General features: G+C 41.8%; 2 protein-coding genes across 2 annotated transcripts; both read right to left on the minus strand.

The window, feature by feature from the left end:
- Positions 1–238: 238 nt before the first annotated feature.
- On the minus strand, positions 239–8,887 carry cbsa (cystathionine beta-synthase a). Its single transcript, XM_058051563.2, has 15 exons — positions 8,745–8,887; positions 5,854–6,121; positions 5,639–5,745; positions 5,431–5,565; positions 5,260–5,339; positions 4,980–5,184; positions 4,793–4,884; positions 4,011–4,136; positions 3,848–3,932; positions 3,659–3,764; positions 3,438–3,515; positions 3,221–3,355; positions 2,049–2,157; positions 1,795–1,879; positions 239–939 (listed from the first exon to the last, which is right to left on the minus strand). Exons 2-15 carry the CDS (start codon positions 6,117–6,119, stop codon positions 809–811), a joined length of 1,740 nt encoding a protein of 579 aa, XP_057907546.2. The 5' UTR covers positions 6,120–6,121; positions 8,745–8,887; the 3' UTR covers positions 239–808.
- A 404-nt stretch (positions 8,888–9,291) lies between these two features.
- LOC131104270 (splicing factor U2AF 35 kDa subunit) lies at positions 9,292–14,780 on the minus strand. Its single transcript, XM_058051275.2, has 8 exons — positions 14,711–14,780; positions 14,058–14,145; positions 13,913–13,979; positions 12,490–12,539; positions 10,972–11,070; positions 10,763–10,896; positions 9,638–9,730; positions 9,292–9,557 (listed from the first exon to the last, which is right to left on the minus strand). The coding sequence occupies exons 1-8, from the start codon at positions 14,752–14,754 to the stop codon at positions 9,449–9,451; spliced, it is 684 nt and encodes a 227-aa protein (XP_057907258.1). The 5' UTR covers positions 14,755–14,780; the 3' UTR covers positions 9,292–9,448.
- Between the last annotated feature and the right edge of the window lie 517 nt (positions 14,781–15,297).

Consider the following 15,297-nt stretch of genomic DNA (forward strand, 5'->3'; position numbering starts at 1 on the left):
TGGGTTTCTCATTTTGTAGGGCGCCCCCTGCAGTCATTATTGGCACTGCAGGTTTTGCTTCTCTATTTTTTATGCGTATACAACATAACTCCCATATAAAAGTATACAAAATGGTCAAAATACCAAAAAAAATTTGAGTTCGTTTTAACCTTGATTTTTGTATTACACCATATAAAAACAAATAATGAATGCACCTCATTTTGGAGAATGGATGACCACTATTCATTAAAGCAAGTGATATAGTTCAGGATCTTTATTGAAAGAGACACATTCATTATTACAGTGAGATGAGTAAACAAAAAACATTTTCCCCACCCCCCATCACTTCAAATAACTGGCACTGCGATGAAAGCAAGAAACACCATACACATTCTGATACGATTATACTTAAAAGCACAAGCAGCAATTTACAATGCAACTTGAAATATTTTTCACCTAAGATAAATGTCAACCCATTTAATCTTGATTTTGGACTCTGAAACCAAGGGTCTTCATCCTACAACAGAAATAGGCCTCAATACTATTTGCATTGCATTTGTACTTCGTTTTGTAGCGGAAAGGAGATTCACTTTGTAACAGCTAATTGTTTAAAAGAGTAAATGGCTCTATCTCCGGTTGCGGTGTAACAAATCTTAAAATAGCTTCATTTTACAGCAACAACTCAAGTACACAAAAACAAAAATTATATGGGGAAAAAGGAATCCTAATTAAAAAAAAACTTATTTGAGACAAATTAACTGAGCACATCGGTGTACGTACACTATGCTTCTGGAGAAACGTTACAATCGCGCCTGGTGTGTTTTTACAGTCACAGCTCATCCGTCGACTCGGAGAAAGACCGCTCCCTCCGCTCACGACCGGTGACAAAGTTGAGCAAGTCGACTGCAGTCACAACCCCGAAGACCATCTGCTTTAGACTAGGAGAGCCGTCTGTCAAGTCTGCGACACAAATAGAACACAACAAGGAAGAACAATGGGTGGAAGAACACTGTCTTTTTTTGCTTTTACTTGTAAACAGTCATTAATGATGGTGGCGTATGCACGCATGGAAGAAATTTTGTCATTTTTTTATATTCAAATATGTAAAAGCATTTCACTTTAGCACCTTAGTGCTGTGACCTGTACCAAAACCAGAGGGGGCAGTGTTTCCCCTGTTGCTTTTCAGTTTCCTGTGCAGTAGTAGCCAACAATGGCGACTTAAGTCACATATCATTGCTGGCAACAGTAACTGTGTTGTGACGTTTAAAACAGCTGGAAAACAATGACGGTGTTACTCCCAACATTGCTGATGAGTGACTGGAGAGTGTCCTGTGCAATGCTGAGAAACAGGGGATTGAGTCCACAACTACACAGAGCATCCAGCACAACAATGTTTTTAAAGGGGACTTATTATGCGTTTTCCACTTTTCTGACCTATAAATGTTGTTAGGATGTTGTATTCTCGTGTTCAATGATGCCAAAGTTTCAGATAAAGAGGTTTGCGCATTTGGAAGTGAGCCCCGAAAGAAGTTTGGGATGGCTTTAAACGCTCCCTGTGACATCACAGAGAGCCGAGCTTCCTTATATGGGCATGCACTGTAGGCCACATACGCGCTTGGGACTGCCCTCCCCACGGCTCTGCTTCCATCCGTTTATAAACAGGTTTTTTAACTACAACAATACTCAATTTATAAATGCATTTGAATGAATGTCCTCTATACAAATAAGGCTGATGGCAAAATAAATATTGACTCAATATCACACGACACGGGTGTTAAGTAGTTGATTCAGAGAGACTTTTTCCAGACAACTTACATTGGATCTGCTCATGAACCACCAGGGCAAAGTGATCCGTTTCCAGAATGCGGGACAACTTTCCCAAATTATCTAGCAGACGAATCTGAAATGATGAGACAAGGAGACGCTTTTAGGGAAAGCTGGTGTGAATGAGTGAACAAATAAAATGTCTGTTCAAACATTTCCAGACTGAATGACTAAAAGTGATGAATTGAAATCGATCCTGTTCAATGATTCTGATGACTCTTGAACAAACAATTGTTGCATCTGACCTGCTTGAACTGCTTGTAAAGCACTTTGTTGACCGGATCTGACAGCTTGATCTTCCCTGCAAGAATGGAGGCCAGCATGTTCCCCAAAGTCACCATGCCCAGGATTAACCTGCAAACACACACACATGCACAGCATGGCAAATATTTAGCCATATTGACATAAAAATGAGATATACGTATAGGCATCCCTTTTTCTGCTGATGAAAGGTTGCTGGCTCTATATCTCCACAGGCTGGAATTATTACATTTCGCTTTCTAAATATGCAATTTGCAAATAAAACACTAGTGAAGCTAGGGTGGGGTCATGAGGCTTCCTTGAATATTTTACTCTCACATCACGCAAATGAGCCCACTTTAGAATGTCACATATTTGATTAGTCAATCTTTTCATACTTTGTTCTTGTAGGGATGGTCGGTGCCACATAGAAATGTGCAGCTTTCCAAATTGTGTAACTTTGTGTACATTGCACCTTATTTTGCAGTGTTTCTTCTTTCTTCTTCTGTGAAATGCATCCAGTGGCATCACAGTCGAAGAAGCACAACGTGGTCATCCCACGATATTAGTTTGGGCCAAGCGCTGAGGCCAATATGGGTATGCATGAGCATCACCACTTTGCTCTGTCCTGTTTTTTTCCAATATGTTAATAAATCATGCAGTTTCGTGGTTGAATACAGCTTCATTCATTCATTCATTTATTTATTTTCTACCGCTTATCCTCACGAGGGTCGCAAGGGTGCTGGAGCCTATCCCAGCTGTCTTTGGGCGAGAGGCACCCTGGACTGGTCGCCAGCCAATCACAGGGCACATATAGACAAACAACCATTCACACTCACATTCATACCTATGGACAATTTGGAGTCGCCAATTAACCTAGCAGGTTTTTGGAATGTTGATGATGAAAACCCACGCATGCACACAGAGATGGCCGAGGGTAGAATTGAACCCTAGTCTCCTAGCTGTGAGGTCTGCGCGCTAACCACTCGACCACCGTGCAGCCTGAATACAGCTTATTAGTCCAAAAATTACATATCTCAGCAAATTTTACCAATTTGTCTAAATTAAGCATGCTCAAGCATAAAAATGGCTAAAATGACTAAATGACCAAAATACAAATAAAAGGCTTTCAGAAGTCATTTCTAATGATCCCAGGCTGGGTACCCACGAGACCCACCCTGACTCATCCACCACAGGCGCCTGGTCGAAGCCCTTCTCTTTGAGGATTTTGATGGTCCTCTGGCAGCTGACAGTCGGCAGGACGGTGAGAGGCGCGGACAGGTTCAGACTTTGCACGTTGAGGTTCCACCACCTGACCAACGAGAGACCAATACCGTGTACATTTGAGTAAAAATGTTATCTTCAGATATGAAATGATGTGACCTTCCCCATACCAGGGTTTTTTCACCATGAGGTCCTCCTCGCTCAGGAAGCCCTTCTGTACCATCCATTTGTCACTCAGGAATTTGGACCTTGCAGGAGGACATTTTTAAGTGAATTCAACAACAACAACAACATCGGAACCTAATATCCAGAGTACAATTTCCAAAAACCCTATTAGAGCAGGTTTAAACATGTCCTCCCATTATCAAAGATAATGCTTTCTATCTCTTACATGTAATTTCGGACCGAGTCTGGCAAGATGACGACACAGCGCTGGCCCTCTTTCAAGTCTTTGGCAACATTGACAGCGGCTGCCATGGCGGTGCCAGAGCTCCCTCCTGTTTAACACAAAAACACTTTTACTGCCAAGATAAGATAACATTTCTGGGTATGTTTCCACTTGGCAGGTGAGAGCTCTCACCACACAGCAGGCCCTCGTCCCTGATCAGCATACGAGACATGTTGAACGACTCCTCGTCGTTGGACTTGTACCAGCTATCAACAACCTGAAAAGATCAAATGAAGACATTCTTTGCCATCAGTAAAACACGGGCGTGGGAGAAGAAAAGTACAGAGCAACTCACTGATCTGTCGAGCACGGTGGGGATGAAGTCGTAGCCGATGCCCTCCACCTCATACTGGGTCTTGTCCGTCTTGTTCAGTTCTTCTGGCTCTGCGAGGCAAGAGCCCAACGGGTCGACACACACAATCTACACACCAAATGATGCAGATTAATCCCAGCTGACAGCAGTTCAATTGCTAATTTATCCGTGGGATCTTATCGTTATGTGTAAACAATCACCTCTAATCATTAAGAGCCTTACCATATGTACATATTAAAAGTCAAACTACATCAAAAACAAAAAAAAATGTAATTTTCCTTATCTACATTCTGCTCTTTAAATGGCGACAATAATTGATACATTATTCTGGCAGCCATCTTGTTGGCATTCTGATGTTCAGAATTCCAGTATTTGTGAATACACCTCGCCGTCTGTCACTGTGATTGATGGACAATGAGGAGGTGCTGTGTTGGAACCGGGCACCGCTGTTAGAAAAAGAGTGTCAGACTCTGTGTACCTTTGTCAGGACGTTGCATGACTCACAAGACGTTACATGACTTACAAGACGTTACATGACTTGCACCATAACAGGACTCAGTCTGTTTTCACTTAGCAGCCAAATGAGGCACCGATAGCTACACCGTTAGCTACGTTTCTCTGTACGCGTCCCGATGAGCTGCTTTGGGTAAAGTACTGTTTGAAGAGGTAGCCACCATTGAAATGTTATGTTTACGTCATGTGACCTCGTCAGATTGGTTAACCTTCCAAACAAAAACGCCTACAGTCATCAAGGGACAGCTTACCTTGACATTGGGGCAACGTTCCTTTAGCTTGCGAGCAATTCCTGTGATGGTTCCTCCAGTGCCGGCTCCTGCCACCAGCATGTCCAGTTTACCTGTTAGAAAAAGAGAGATGTCAAACATGAACCTCAGAGTTCCGTGAGCGCGAAAGGAAAAATGAGACGTCGATCATCATGGCGATGTTCTGTACCATCGCACTGTTCCAGAATCTCCTCAGCTGTGGTGTCATAGTGAGCCAGAGGGTTGCTCGGGTTGCGGTACTGGTCCAGGATGTGAGAGTTGGGGATCTCGTTCTTCAGACGCCAGGCAACGCCCACGTGGGATTCCGGGGAATCGAAGCGAGCGCTGGTCGGGGTGCGCACAATCTCGGCTCCGAGTGCCCTCAGGACGTCCACCTGCGGAAAGTGGAAGGTGGAAGGAGTATCACGTGTGCAGAGGCCAAGACCAAAAGGGACAAAAGTACAACTCACCTTCTCCATGCTCATTTTTTCCGGCATGACGATGATGCAGCGGTAGCCTTTCACCGCTGCGGCCAAGGCCAATCCGATACCTTAACACGAGCCAACACGGGTCAGCTTTTTAGGAGCCTGCTGCTTTCAACCCATCAGAATACCTTTTCTCAAACATGAGCATGTAATTACCAGTGTTGCCAGAGGTGGGCTCAATAATGGTGTCTCCCGGCTTGAGGGTGCCCGCTCTCTCTGCATCCTCCACCATGCGGAGACTGATCCTGTCTTTGACACTGCCTCCGGCATTGAAGAACTCACACTTGGCCACTACATTATGGTGGAAAAACAAATAGTCAAAACATTATCATTTAATGAACGAGGCATGTGTGTGGCAACTTACATATTTCACATTTGAGTCCAAAGGTTTTGGGGATCTTGTTGATCCGCACCATGGGAGTGTCACCGATCCTGTGGAGGATGTTTGGAAGAATTGTAGGCGGCGCCGCCCTGCCAGGGGAAAGTTGACAAACAAGGTGTGTCCAGCAGAAAGAAATCCATCATGTTAATCATACACTACAATGTACCACAGCTTTATTTTGCTCAGTGCTCACTCACCTGGGGATATGAGCATGGGGCGAATCTGCCTGTGAGGCCTCCAGGCTCCACTTGCAGCGGCTGGGGAGATCGGGTCGGATCCATTTCCTCTGAATGCCGCTGTTCGGCTCTGCGGTGTCCTCCACCGCAGTTGCTATGTCAGCCTTAAGCGGGAGCCAGCCCTCCCGCAGCTTGGTGTCACCGTTGGTGTGGTGGTGCAACTTGGCGGCATGGGGGCAGAGGGGGGTCTTGACCGGGCTGTCTTTGGACAAGGGAACTGACGGCATGGCTTATTTGGGAAGAACCAGAAAGAAGGCATTAAGAGGCATATTGTGTTCCGCCAGCTGGAGCTGGATCTAACTGATGTTTAAGAAACTGTCAATTTGATTCCAAATGTTGATCTGAAATCAGAGAAGGCAAAAATGCCTCTTGAATGAGTCAAATAAACAAAACCAATAATATAATCTTTAATCATCTTTAACTGTGATGATGCAACTCTACAATGAAAGACATCATGTTTGGTGCCGTTTTAAGCTGAAAAAAAGCTTCATTATATTCAAGTGCATTTTATAAGAACTCGCATCCCTCCCATTGAAACATATGCTGCACAGCAACCAGGACATGAAAAGGCATCCCACTGTGTTGCACGAAGGAAGTTACACATTGAAGGGAAATTTTGACGCATGCACACGTGTGCACACACTCAGTCCAGTCGCAAATGTGAATATTGTAAATGGTTCAAGGTGTTAAATTTGTTTAAAAAGGCTTATTTTCATGTTAAACAATTTTTTGTTATGTAGTGGCATCGTTAAATGGCTATATGACTACATTTGTGTCAAATTGAAAAGTTCTACTTTTCACAAAAAGCCTTTTTTATCCCTTTTTAAAAGTGATTTTTTGTTGAAACGTACCTATGTTTTACAACTGATTAATAAAATTTGGTTTATACAGCCCAAAAACAAAATATTCCGTCAAATCAGTCAAAATTATTTGATTATCAAATATAATCAAAAATGGTGCGTACCGAGCGGGGCGGCTTTTGAAAAACTGTGACTGCTAAATAAATAAAAGTTGTGTGTGCCAACAATTTCAGCATTCAATGTCCCATGTTTGGTTCTCTCATGCAATTTGGTGACGTTGAAGGAGATGAGGCTTTTTTTTCTCAAAAAACATATCACGCAGATGCCGTCTGATGGTTATTGGACTGAACTCGACATCAGTAACGCCCTTAATTTGAGTGACAGAAAGCCAATCTGACCCTCCAGCTCGAGGCGATGACATTTTTGCACTTTTTTGCTCCATAACCCTCAGGATCTTTTGAGAAGTGTCAAATGACTGCCTTACCATGTCCAATCTCTGTGCTTGTTTGCAATAAACTGCTTACCCACAACATTTTTTGCCTCACTCCCATTTCTTCTTCTTGCATTTTGAGGCTGTACTTACATTTCTTTCCAGCTGGTTTTAAAGTTATGATCAGTACAGTATAGAGCACAAGTTTAAGGAAACTTCAGTGTAGTGGTCAGTGTAGTGGTCAGAGAGGTTTTGTGGTTTTTAATTGTGGAAACGGGTCCATATGGCATTTATTGCTAAATGTTCTTCATGGCAGACATACAGCGTTTACTTTTACATATGGACACATCCTCAAATGTCAAGCATACTGTACTTCAAAGATATTAAATTCATTCATTCATTCATTTTCTACCGCTTTTTCCTCTTAAACACCAAAACAGGCTCATACCCCCGAATACATCGAAAACACCTGGTTCTCATTTGGGTCTTGCGAAACATTGGAGCATAAAAACAAGCAGCTGAGCGTAAACAAGCACAATGAAACTACTCTGGAAGAATTCAGGCTGTGTCGCAAACAATAATTAAACCCAGGCATATTCTGCTTTTGCTTCCTTTCCCTATATATATTTGCTTTTGAAATACTGTGTAACGAGTGATTTAAACTGGTCAAATTGTCGTATAACAACACTGCACTATATAAAATCAAGAGCAAAAATGCTTGTGAATGCTTCTTGCATCATTAAAACCCAAGAACATTCAGACATTACTACTTAGCTTAGCTAATTCTATCTTTGCCACGTCACTGCTATCAAGCTCCACTCCTTATTCATTAATAATGCTCATTTGTTTTAAGATCAGATGTCAGGCCAAGATGCTAATTTGGCTCTGCTGGTGATTGACGTGTGACAAAAGGCTTTGGGAACTTGATCTGCTGTGGGAACCGCATGGAGCCCTATCCCTATGGAGCTACTAAGGTCTGATGTCTGAACCAGGTGTGGTTATAGTTAGAAGGAAAAAACTGCTATTTCATGTTTTTATCAGTCCTATGTGCAATCATTTGGAAGTGCCATTATCTGGGCTTTTACAATCCCTGTCTGCACAGTCAGCAGAAACAAGAGCGCAACACTCAGACACCCATTGGGCCATAACAAATGGGCTAATTGTAACTCGCAGGAATGCAGACCAAAGACAACAATGTAAACATGAAACCGGTTAAAAGAATCGCACGTTGCACAGCTAGTGGAAGCTAGCATCACATTAAAGCAGCTATGATCTAACCATCCGATCCCAAATCTTTCCAAAGGGCAATAACTTGTACTAATTGTCGGATAATTATAACTGTCCACTCTACTGCGAAAGAGCGATGCTAAATTGACATCGGGCGACAATGATAAATAATCTTAAATGATTATTATCAATTATCAATACCAATATCAACGTGGAATTTCTAGGCGAGCACAGTCTGGTTGAGTTCACTGCTTTTCAGCTAATTAGCTTAAAGATGACAATAACGCTCAGGTGGTGTTGCATCAGCCACCGAGCAGATATCAAATAAGGCAAAGCACCTTTTTTTAGTGTTACGTTTCTATCTACGCAACAGCAATTTGTCGATTTTCACTCACCTGTTAAGTCAAAGTGGCCAGAAATCAGCAGAAAAGATCAACTATCAACAACCGCAGCACACTGAGATGCTGCAGCACGCTGACGACTGGGCATGCAGACTTGACACGCCGACTTGGGCTAGGCGCCAGTGCGCTCACTGATTGGCTGCAACGTGGGTGTCTCCGTTGTCCTCTGCACCAATCAGAGCGGAGATTTCTCAATACGGGTTTGGTTGACTCCGTGCTCAATCGTCTCTGTTTACATTTTATTGCCAGGACAAGCAGGAACACACGTTTGGCATTTTGACAATTCCCATGACTTGCTTTACCGGTTTTATCTTTGTACACACACGACAGGTCTAATGGGTGAAAAAGGTTTAACACGGACTGCATGCTATATAGAACACATTTTTTAAAAGGCGCATTCAAAATTGTTAAAACCAGTTCAGATGCCTCCATTCAGGATCCACATTTGTTTCTACTTCTTTTCCAAATGTGGCGATGCAGCACATCTCTGTAGTGTTGTGGCTTTTCAAAGAGGTAAAAGTGAGGTTTACTGAAACAGTGCAGAGTAACAAATCTGTTTTATTGAGAAAGCAACATAAGCTTTTCATAAAAAAGGGAATAAAAGAAAAACAATTTTCATAATTCACCAAAAGACAAAAATAACTGTGTTTTTCACTGTCAGGGTTTTCCAAAGAGATGGGCTTGGTATAGAACTTCTTTTAGAACCTTCCAGAGCGTTCTCGGTCTCGCGACCGTCGTCTATCGCGGTCCCGTCGTCGGTCCTTGGAGCGGGAGCGTCTTTCCCGGGAACGCGAGCGAGAACGTTGCCTGTTGGAAGGGTGAAATCCATTCACTTAATAGAGTGAATTTTACCGACTGAGCGGCATTGTTTAAATTGGGCTCCATACCGTTTTCTGCGGCGTCCATACAACTCTCGTCGAAGTTCTCTCGATATTGGTTTCAGGTGCATGAAGTTACAGAAGCCACCTCGGGTGCACTCTCTGGAAGACAGTTTGCATTGACTTTAACCAGCTATCACCGGAGTGTACAGTGTATATTAGGCCGAAAAGTTATGTACACTGGTTCATTTCATTTCACCAAGGCTAAAGTCATGGAACTTGGCTATAATGTGATTTTATATGAGGCTCTATAAACTCCTTTCTATAGGCAATAGGCATGGGATAGTTGCCGATTTCAGTGTATACCACGATATGAAAAAGACAAAGGTTTGAAAACCAATCATTTCTTCCATCATACCGTCTCTGCAGTATTAAAGAAAGTGTGTTATGGTGTGTTATGTATCATTAGCCACATTTACATGAGGAGTTTTTTCGTCTTTCCAAATGGAATATTTCTGAATGACTTGAATGAAAAACAATGGTATAGATGGAAAGGAATATTCCCATCTCTGGTCTACATGCGCCGCTACAATCAAACAGAATAGTCAATGGGGCATGTAAAACGGAAACATTACACATAACATGATACCAGCTTCCCAGAGTTATTCTTTCACTTGTTGGAATTACTCTTTATTGCAAGTTTTTCATCAGTCCAGTCTTGAAATTACATTCAGTTCTTGGATCAAAAATAAACTTTCCGCAGCAGTCCAAGTGCTGATTGCTCGCCTCCATTTTTAAAACTGTGGAACGTCTCTAGTTGCATGTTACGTCATATCTGAGCATGCGCTGAAAGAACACACCCGCGATAAATTGTTCTCACAAAAAACAAACATTTACATGTGACAAACATGTAAAAAAAAAAAGTTTTTTACACCACTGTATAATGCTGTGAAATTGTGACATTTTTGCCCAATATTATACGGTCATTATACGGTCAAAACCAGCGCAGACGTATTCAATATTTTGTATAGCATGCACCAAAATTTACTAAGAATACCCTTGGAAGAATGTGCAGCCATGTTTATAAATAAATATATATGTAGAGAAAGTTGAATTCAAAGAAATAAAGAAAGCTGTACCGACATCAGCTTCTAGTCTCACATTACAGCATCAATGGCGGCAGCAATTACTCACCCCATTTCATACTGGCGGCAACAAGCTTCCCTAAAGTCTGTGACGGGGGACAACTCGGCGTGGACGGGCTGGGCGTTGAACCAGCGGTTGTTCAAGTCCAGGACTGCTTTTTCAGCATCCTCTTCACGACGGAACTGCATACAAATATGTCAGAGAAGGTGGTTGGTAAGTTGACTTCCCACAGAAGGTTAAAGCGCTTTGCCACATACCTTGACATAGACGTTGCCGACAAGATGGTCACCCAGGTTGTCACACACATTCATCTCTTCCACCTCCCCGTACTTCTCTTCCATCTCTGTGAAGACCTCCTGCACAAACACAAGTTCTGTTTAATTCAGGATGTGTGTAACTTTTCAAGCACATTCCAAAATCTATATTTATATTATCCTCAGCATTTATTGACTCTTAAATTACTTATTCTTTCATGCATATGCTAGTTCCCAAAAACAGTTGCTTATGGATTTTGTATGTTTAGTCTGACAAGCTGATTCAGTCAGAATTACAAAAAAATTAATGCAATAGTACAGATTTACAGTACAGATAATCGATGAATTATCCAAAGCAATATGGCAAATGCACGATTGGAACTGAACACTGCTGTTGGTGTGTTAAGGTCAGCAATAAAGGTTTTAAAAAATGTTGCACTCTGTCAGGATGCTAGTTTACTTACAAGGCGTTCCTTGCCCAATATCACCTTCAAGCACTTGTTGCAGGACTCTCCATTCATTTAGCACACAAACAAGACAACGATAGCTACTGTAAAATACCGGTGCGTAAGCCGCACCAATCTATAAAATGGCATATCATGGCACACACAAGTCCGCGATGAGCCAGTCATTAGCTGTATAAAAAAATTTTAAAAAAATAAAAAATTTAAGATTAGCTTGTCACCCCAGTGGAAATTGCAGGTCATTCCACATGAGATTCAGTGTGTCATCAACATAAAACTCAGCACACAGCAACTTAACACTAAAAAGATATTTCTCATAAACATAAACATGTACCAATATGAGGTAAAAATAAAGTGAACTATTTTAAAGTTTTCCTGTAATGCATAGTGTCCAAACAGAGGATTTCACTGAAGGACAAGCAGTATCAAAAATGGTTAACAGTGTTGCAATGCTAAATTTGTCCACCAGAGGGAGACAAAAACCCAGAGGGACATCCTTGCAGCACCACAATGATTGTGTTGCCCAGATGCGATGCATTACAGCAAAACTTTAAACGTTTTTCTTTCATTTTCAACTCATTGGTACGTGCTTGTACATTTCTGAGGTATATTTAAGTTTCTGCGGGATGAGTTTAGTTTTGTGTGTAAAGTGTTCCTCGTAAGACTGTTATGTTGTTATTTATAATGAGCTCTGGCATTTTTCAATGAGCTGACAAGCTCCTCGTGAGCGCACTGATAGCTTGTGAAGTAAGAGCTACCGTTTCCTCACTGACTCACGAGCAGTACAGTATTTAAACAATAAGCAGTAGTTTTGAAGTAAAGGAGATGTCACAAGATTAGAATTTAGCCATAAAATAGCTAGTTCAAAGTTTAAAAAGTAGCGGCTTATACAGCAGAATTAACGGTACTGCATTTGAAGTTAAGTTCCTGCAGTTCCATTTGCTGAGGGTGCTATTACAATACCAAGTTTATAACAAGTTGTGTGTCGGAGCAGGTGTGTGAGACAAGAGTACAAACCAAACAGTTATTATATAATGCCCCACAAAAGGTCACTTACCTCAAAGAACTCATCGTAGTGCTCTTGCATTTCCACATCGCTGACGGCACCTGCAAAATGGGAAGACGGCACCGTCAAGTATCTCAGCTTGCCACATTTTAGCATGTCCACAAAATGTTACATTTTAAATCAGCCGACGGAAAATAACCTTGTCTGGTGTGTGTGTGTGTTTTCTGTTCACAAAACTAGCAGGTTGGCTTACGCTTTTGTGGAACAACGTCTGCTTGCAGCAAGGCTGTGACCTCACATCATGTTGTTCAGGTTCTAACTGTACTCATTAATAACAGAGTCTGGGGTCAGGGACGTGTGTCAGTAGATCAGATATTGTGTGCTCAGTGTCACTAGAGTGCAAAGCCAACAGGCGAGGACAAACTGGCCTTAATATGCCATGGTCAATCCAAGGAGAGTTGAATCATGAGCTAGTGAACCCTGGGGATCGACTCTCCTCGGATGTTTCATTAATCAGCAAAATAGCAAAAAAAAAATTAAAATACGACACCATGTGCATCCACGCACCACACAGGCACAACTAGACAGGAAACTGCACGTGTTCCATTTGTTTCAAGTCTAGCCAAATAGTTACGGATATTGTGCGATGCGATAACACAAGTGCAGTCATTGCCGGAGGGTCCTGGGTATGAGGGAGAACTTACAGTGCAAACCATCAGCAGACTTGGGCACAGTTTTCAAGGTTATGAAGGTAAATGTTCAAGAGGGAAATGGTCTGAAATACAAAACGTAAACTTCTGTGACACACAGCAACCAAAACGTGGAGCTAGGGAGGGAAAACATGTTATTCAATTCCTCAGGACAAGAATTACACAAAAGCGGCTTTATATGTGCGTGGAACGGATGCTAAAGGGCTAATGTTTGTTCCACAACTTGAATTTCAGGCTCTGATAAAACCTTGGAAGCCTGAGCTGAAGCTCCTCGTGACTGAGCAACGAAAAACAGCACATAGATGCCTGTGCCAAGGTCAGGCTTCTAATCAGGGTCCTGATAAAGATAAAAAATAAATAAATAAGCTTTAGTCAGAGAAAAGCGTCTACATGATGCCGTAAAACAATGCATTCAGCAGCTTTAAAGCATGACTTCAGTGGCCTTTTGTTGCAGTGAAATGCATTGCAGGCTGCTCAGTATTGATATGGTGTCTGTGTGGTGACTGCTACTCATGCACACGTGTGTTACTAAACAGGAGACATAAAGGGGAAAAATACAACCTACCAATAGGTCTGAAGTCACGTGTGCAGTTTACTGTTTAACAACCTTGCCCGTTATTGGTGTACTTTTCCCCATGAAATGTTTGTTTTGGGCGTTGTATCCCTCAGTTGACATGCAAGACCTGACATGTGTTGATGTTTGTGTCCTGGCAGCTGCGTTTTTGTGGCTGCCACATTAGTAAAAGCCCACAGGCTATACTTACAGCGTGATGCGTCCGCTGTCTGTGCACTGTTCTGGGGATTGCGATAGATGTTTTGTATCAATATCGTCTAGAGAGAAAAGGATTAATGAAAAGGCACATCAAATCTGCGCTGGGTGACTTTTGCACACACTGAAGGCATCCTCACCTGGCTGAAGGTTGGCTTGTTGTGCAATCTTGAACACCGATCTCCGTGTCTGCAAGCTCCAATTTTGAAATAAAAGGAACAATTGACCCTGTAAAGACATAACCATAAGCTTGTGGCTTCCTGTGTAACAACTAAATCGAGCAATAGTGACATTATAGTGACTATACGTACGACACCACAACAGGGAGTCACAGAGACATAAGTCGAATGAACATATTGGTAAATATTTGGCAGTTGCTATAATCAGTACAAATGTGGGGCCCCGGTGAAATCAAGCTAAACAATCCATCAGTGTAAAACTTAGCCTGCACCTCCAAAGCGATTCAAAACAAAGCTGGAACTAAACAGTAGGTGGACAAAGACAGGTAGACAGTAGGTAGGCAAATGTGCTCCTTTGGGTAATCGTGCTGGGAGAAAGCCTTGCTTTGCGACCTGGCAGCGACAGGTTTACGGAAATGGTTTCATTCATTCATTGGGTTAGCTCAGCGCTAGCTTCCGCTTGCTAACAACAGCTTCACTGTGCCTTTCAGTTTCAACCATCACTATAAATGAGCCTTGCTGTCGGTTATTAGCTACGATGCTAGGCTGCAACTGCGCGTCACAAACATTGCGTTTTTAGTGCTTTCTTGTATGAAGAAGGTAGCAAAACTTACTTATCTTTCTCTGTGCCGAAAATGGACGCCAGATACTCCGCCATTTTCGGCTCGTCTGGGACGCTGAAAAATTACGTCATTACGTAAAGAAGTGTCGATTGGATCGCCGTAATTGCTATTACACAATTGGCCACATAACGGCGCCGTTGTTCCAAAATACTACACAGAACGATTCACAAAGATCTATTAGTGGTTTTCAACCGGAGTGTCGGGAGCCAAAATGGGTATCCAATGCAATCCATTGTATATGGGTATCCAATGCATTATGGGTATTTACTCAAATACAATTACTTAAATAATGAAGCAATTAAGCAATAAATCAATAAAAGAGACTTCAACAAATGTGTAATACAAACACATAAAATAAAAAGGACCTAAATTAAAGTGTAAAAAAATACAAAATTAAAATGACTTAAAATTGTAAATAATAATGAAATAAAAGTGTAAAAATTTACTTGTGCTAAATGCATTCAAAATGCATTTTCTGTACACCAATACAATGAGAAAAATAAATGAAGGAATAAGCGCATACATACTTAAATAAAAGTCTAAAATAACCATAATAATGGCGTTGATTTGTGTGAACT

This window comes from Doryrhamphus excisus, linkage group LG15, assembly GCF_037039965.1.
Source record: "Doryrhamphus excisus strain RoL-2023G ecotype Guam linkage group LG15, RoL_Dexc_Guam_v1.1, whole genome shotgun sequence".
NCBI lineage: Eukaryota > Metazoa > Chordata > Actinopteri > Syngnathiformes > Syngnathidae > Doryrhamphus > Doryrhamphus excisus.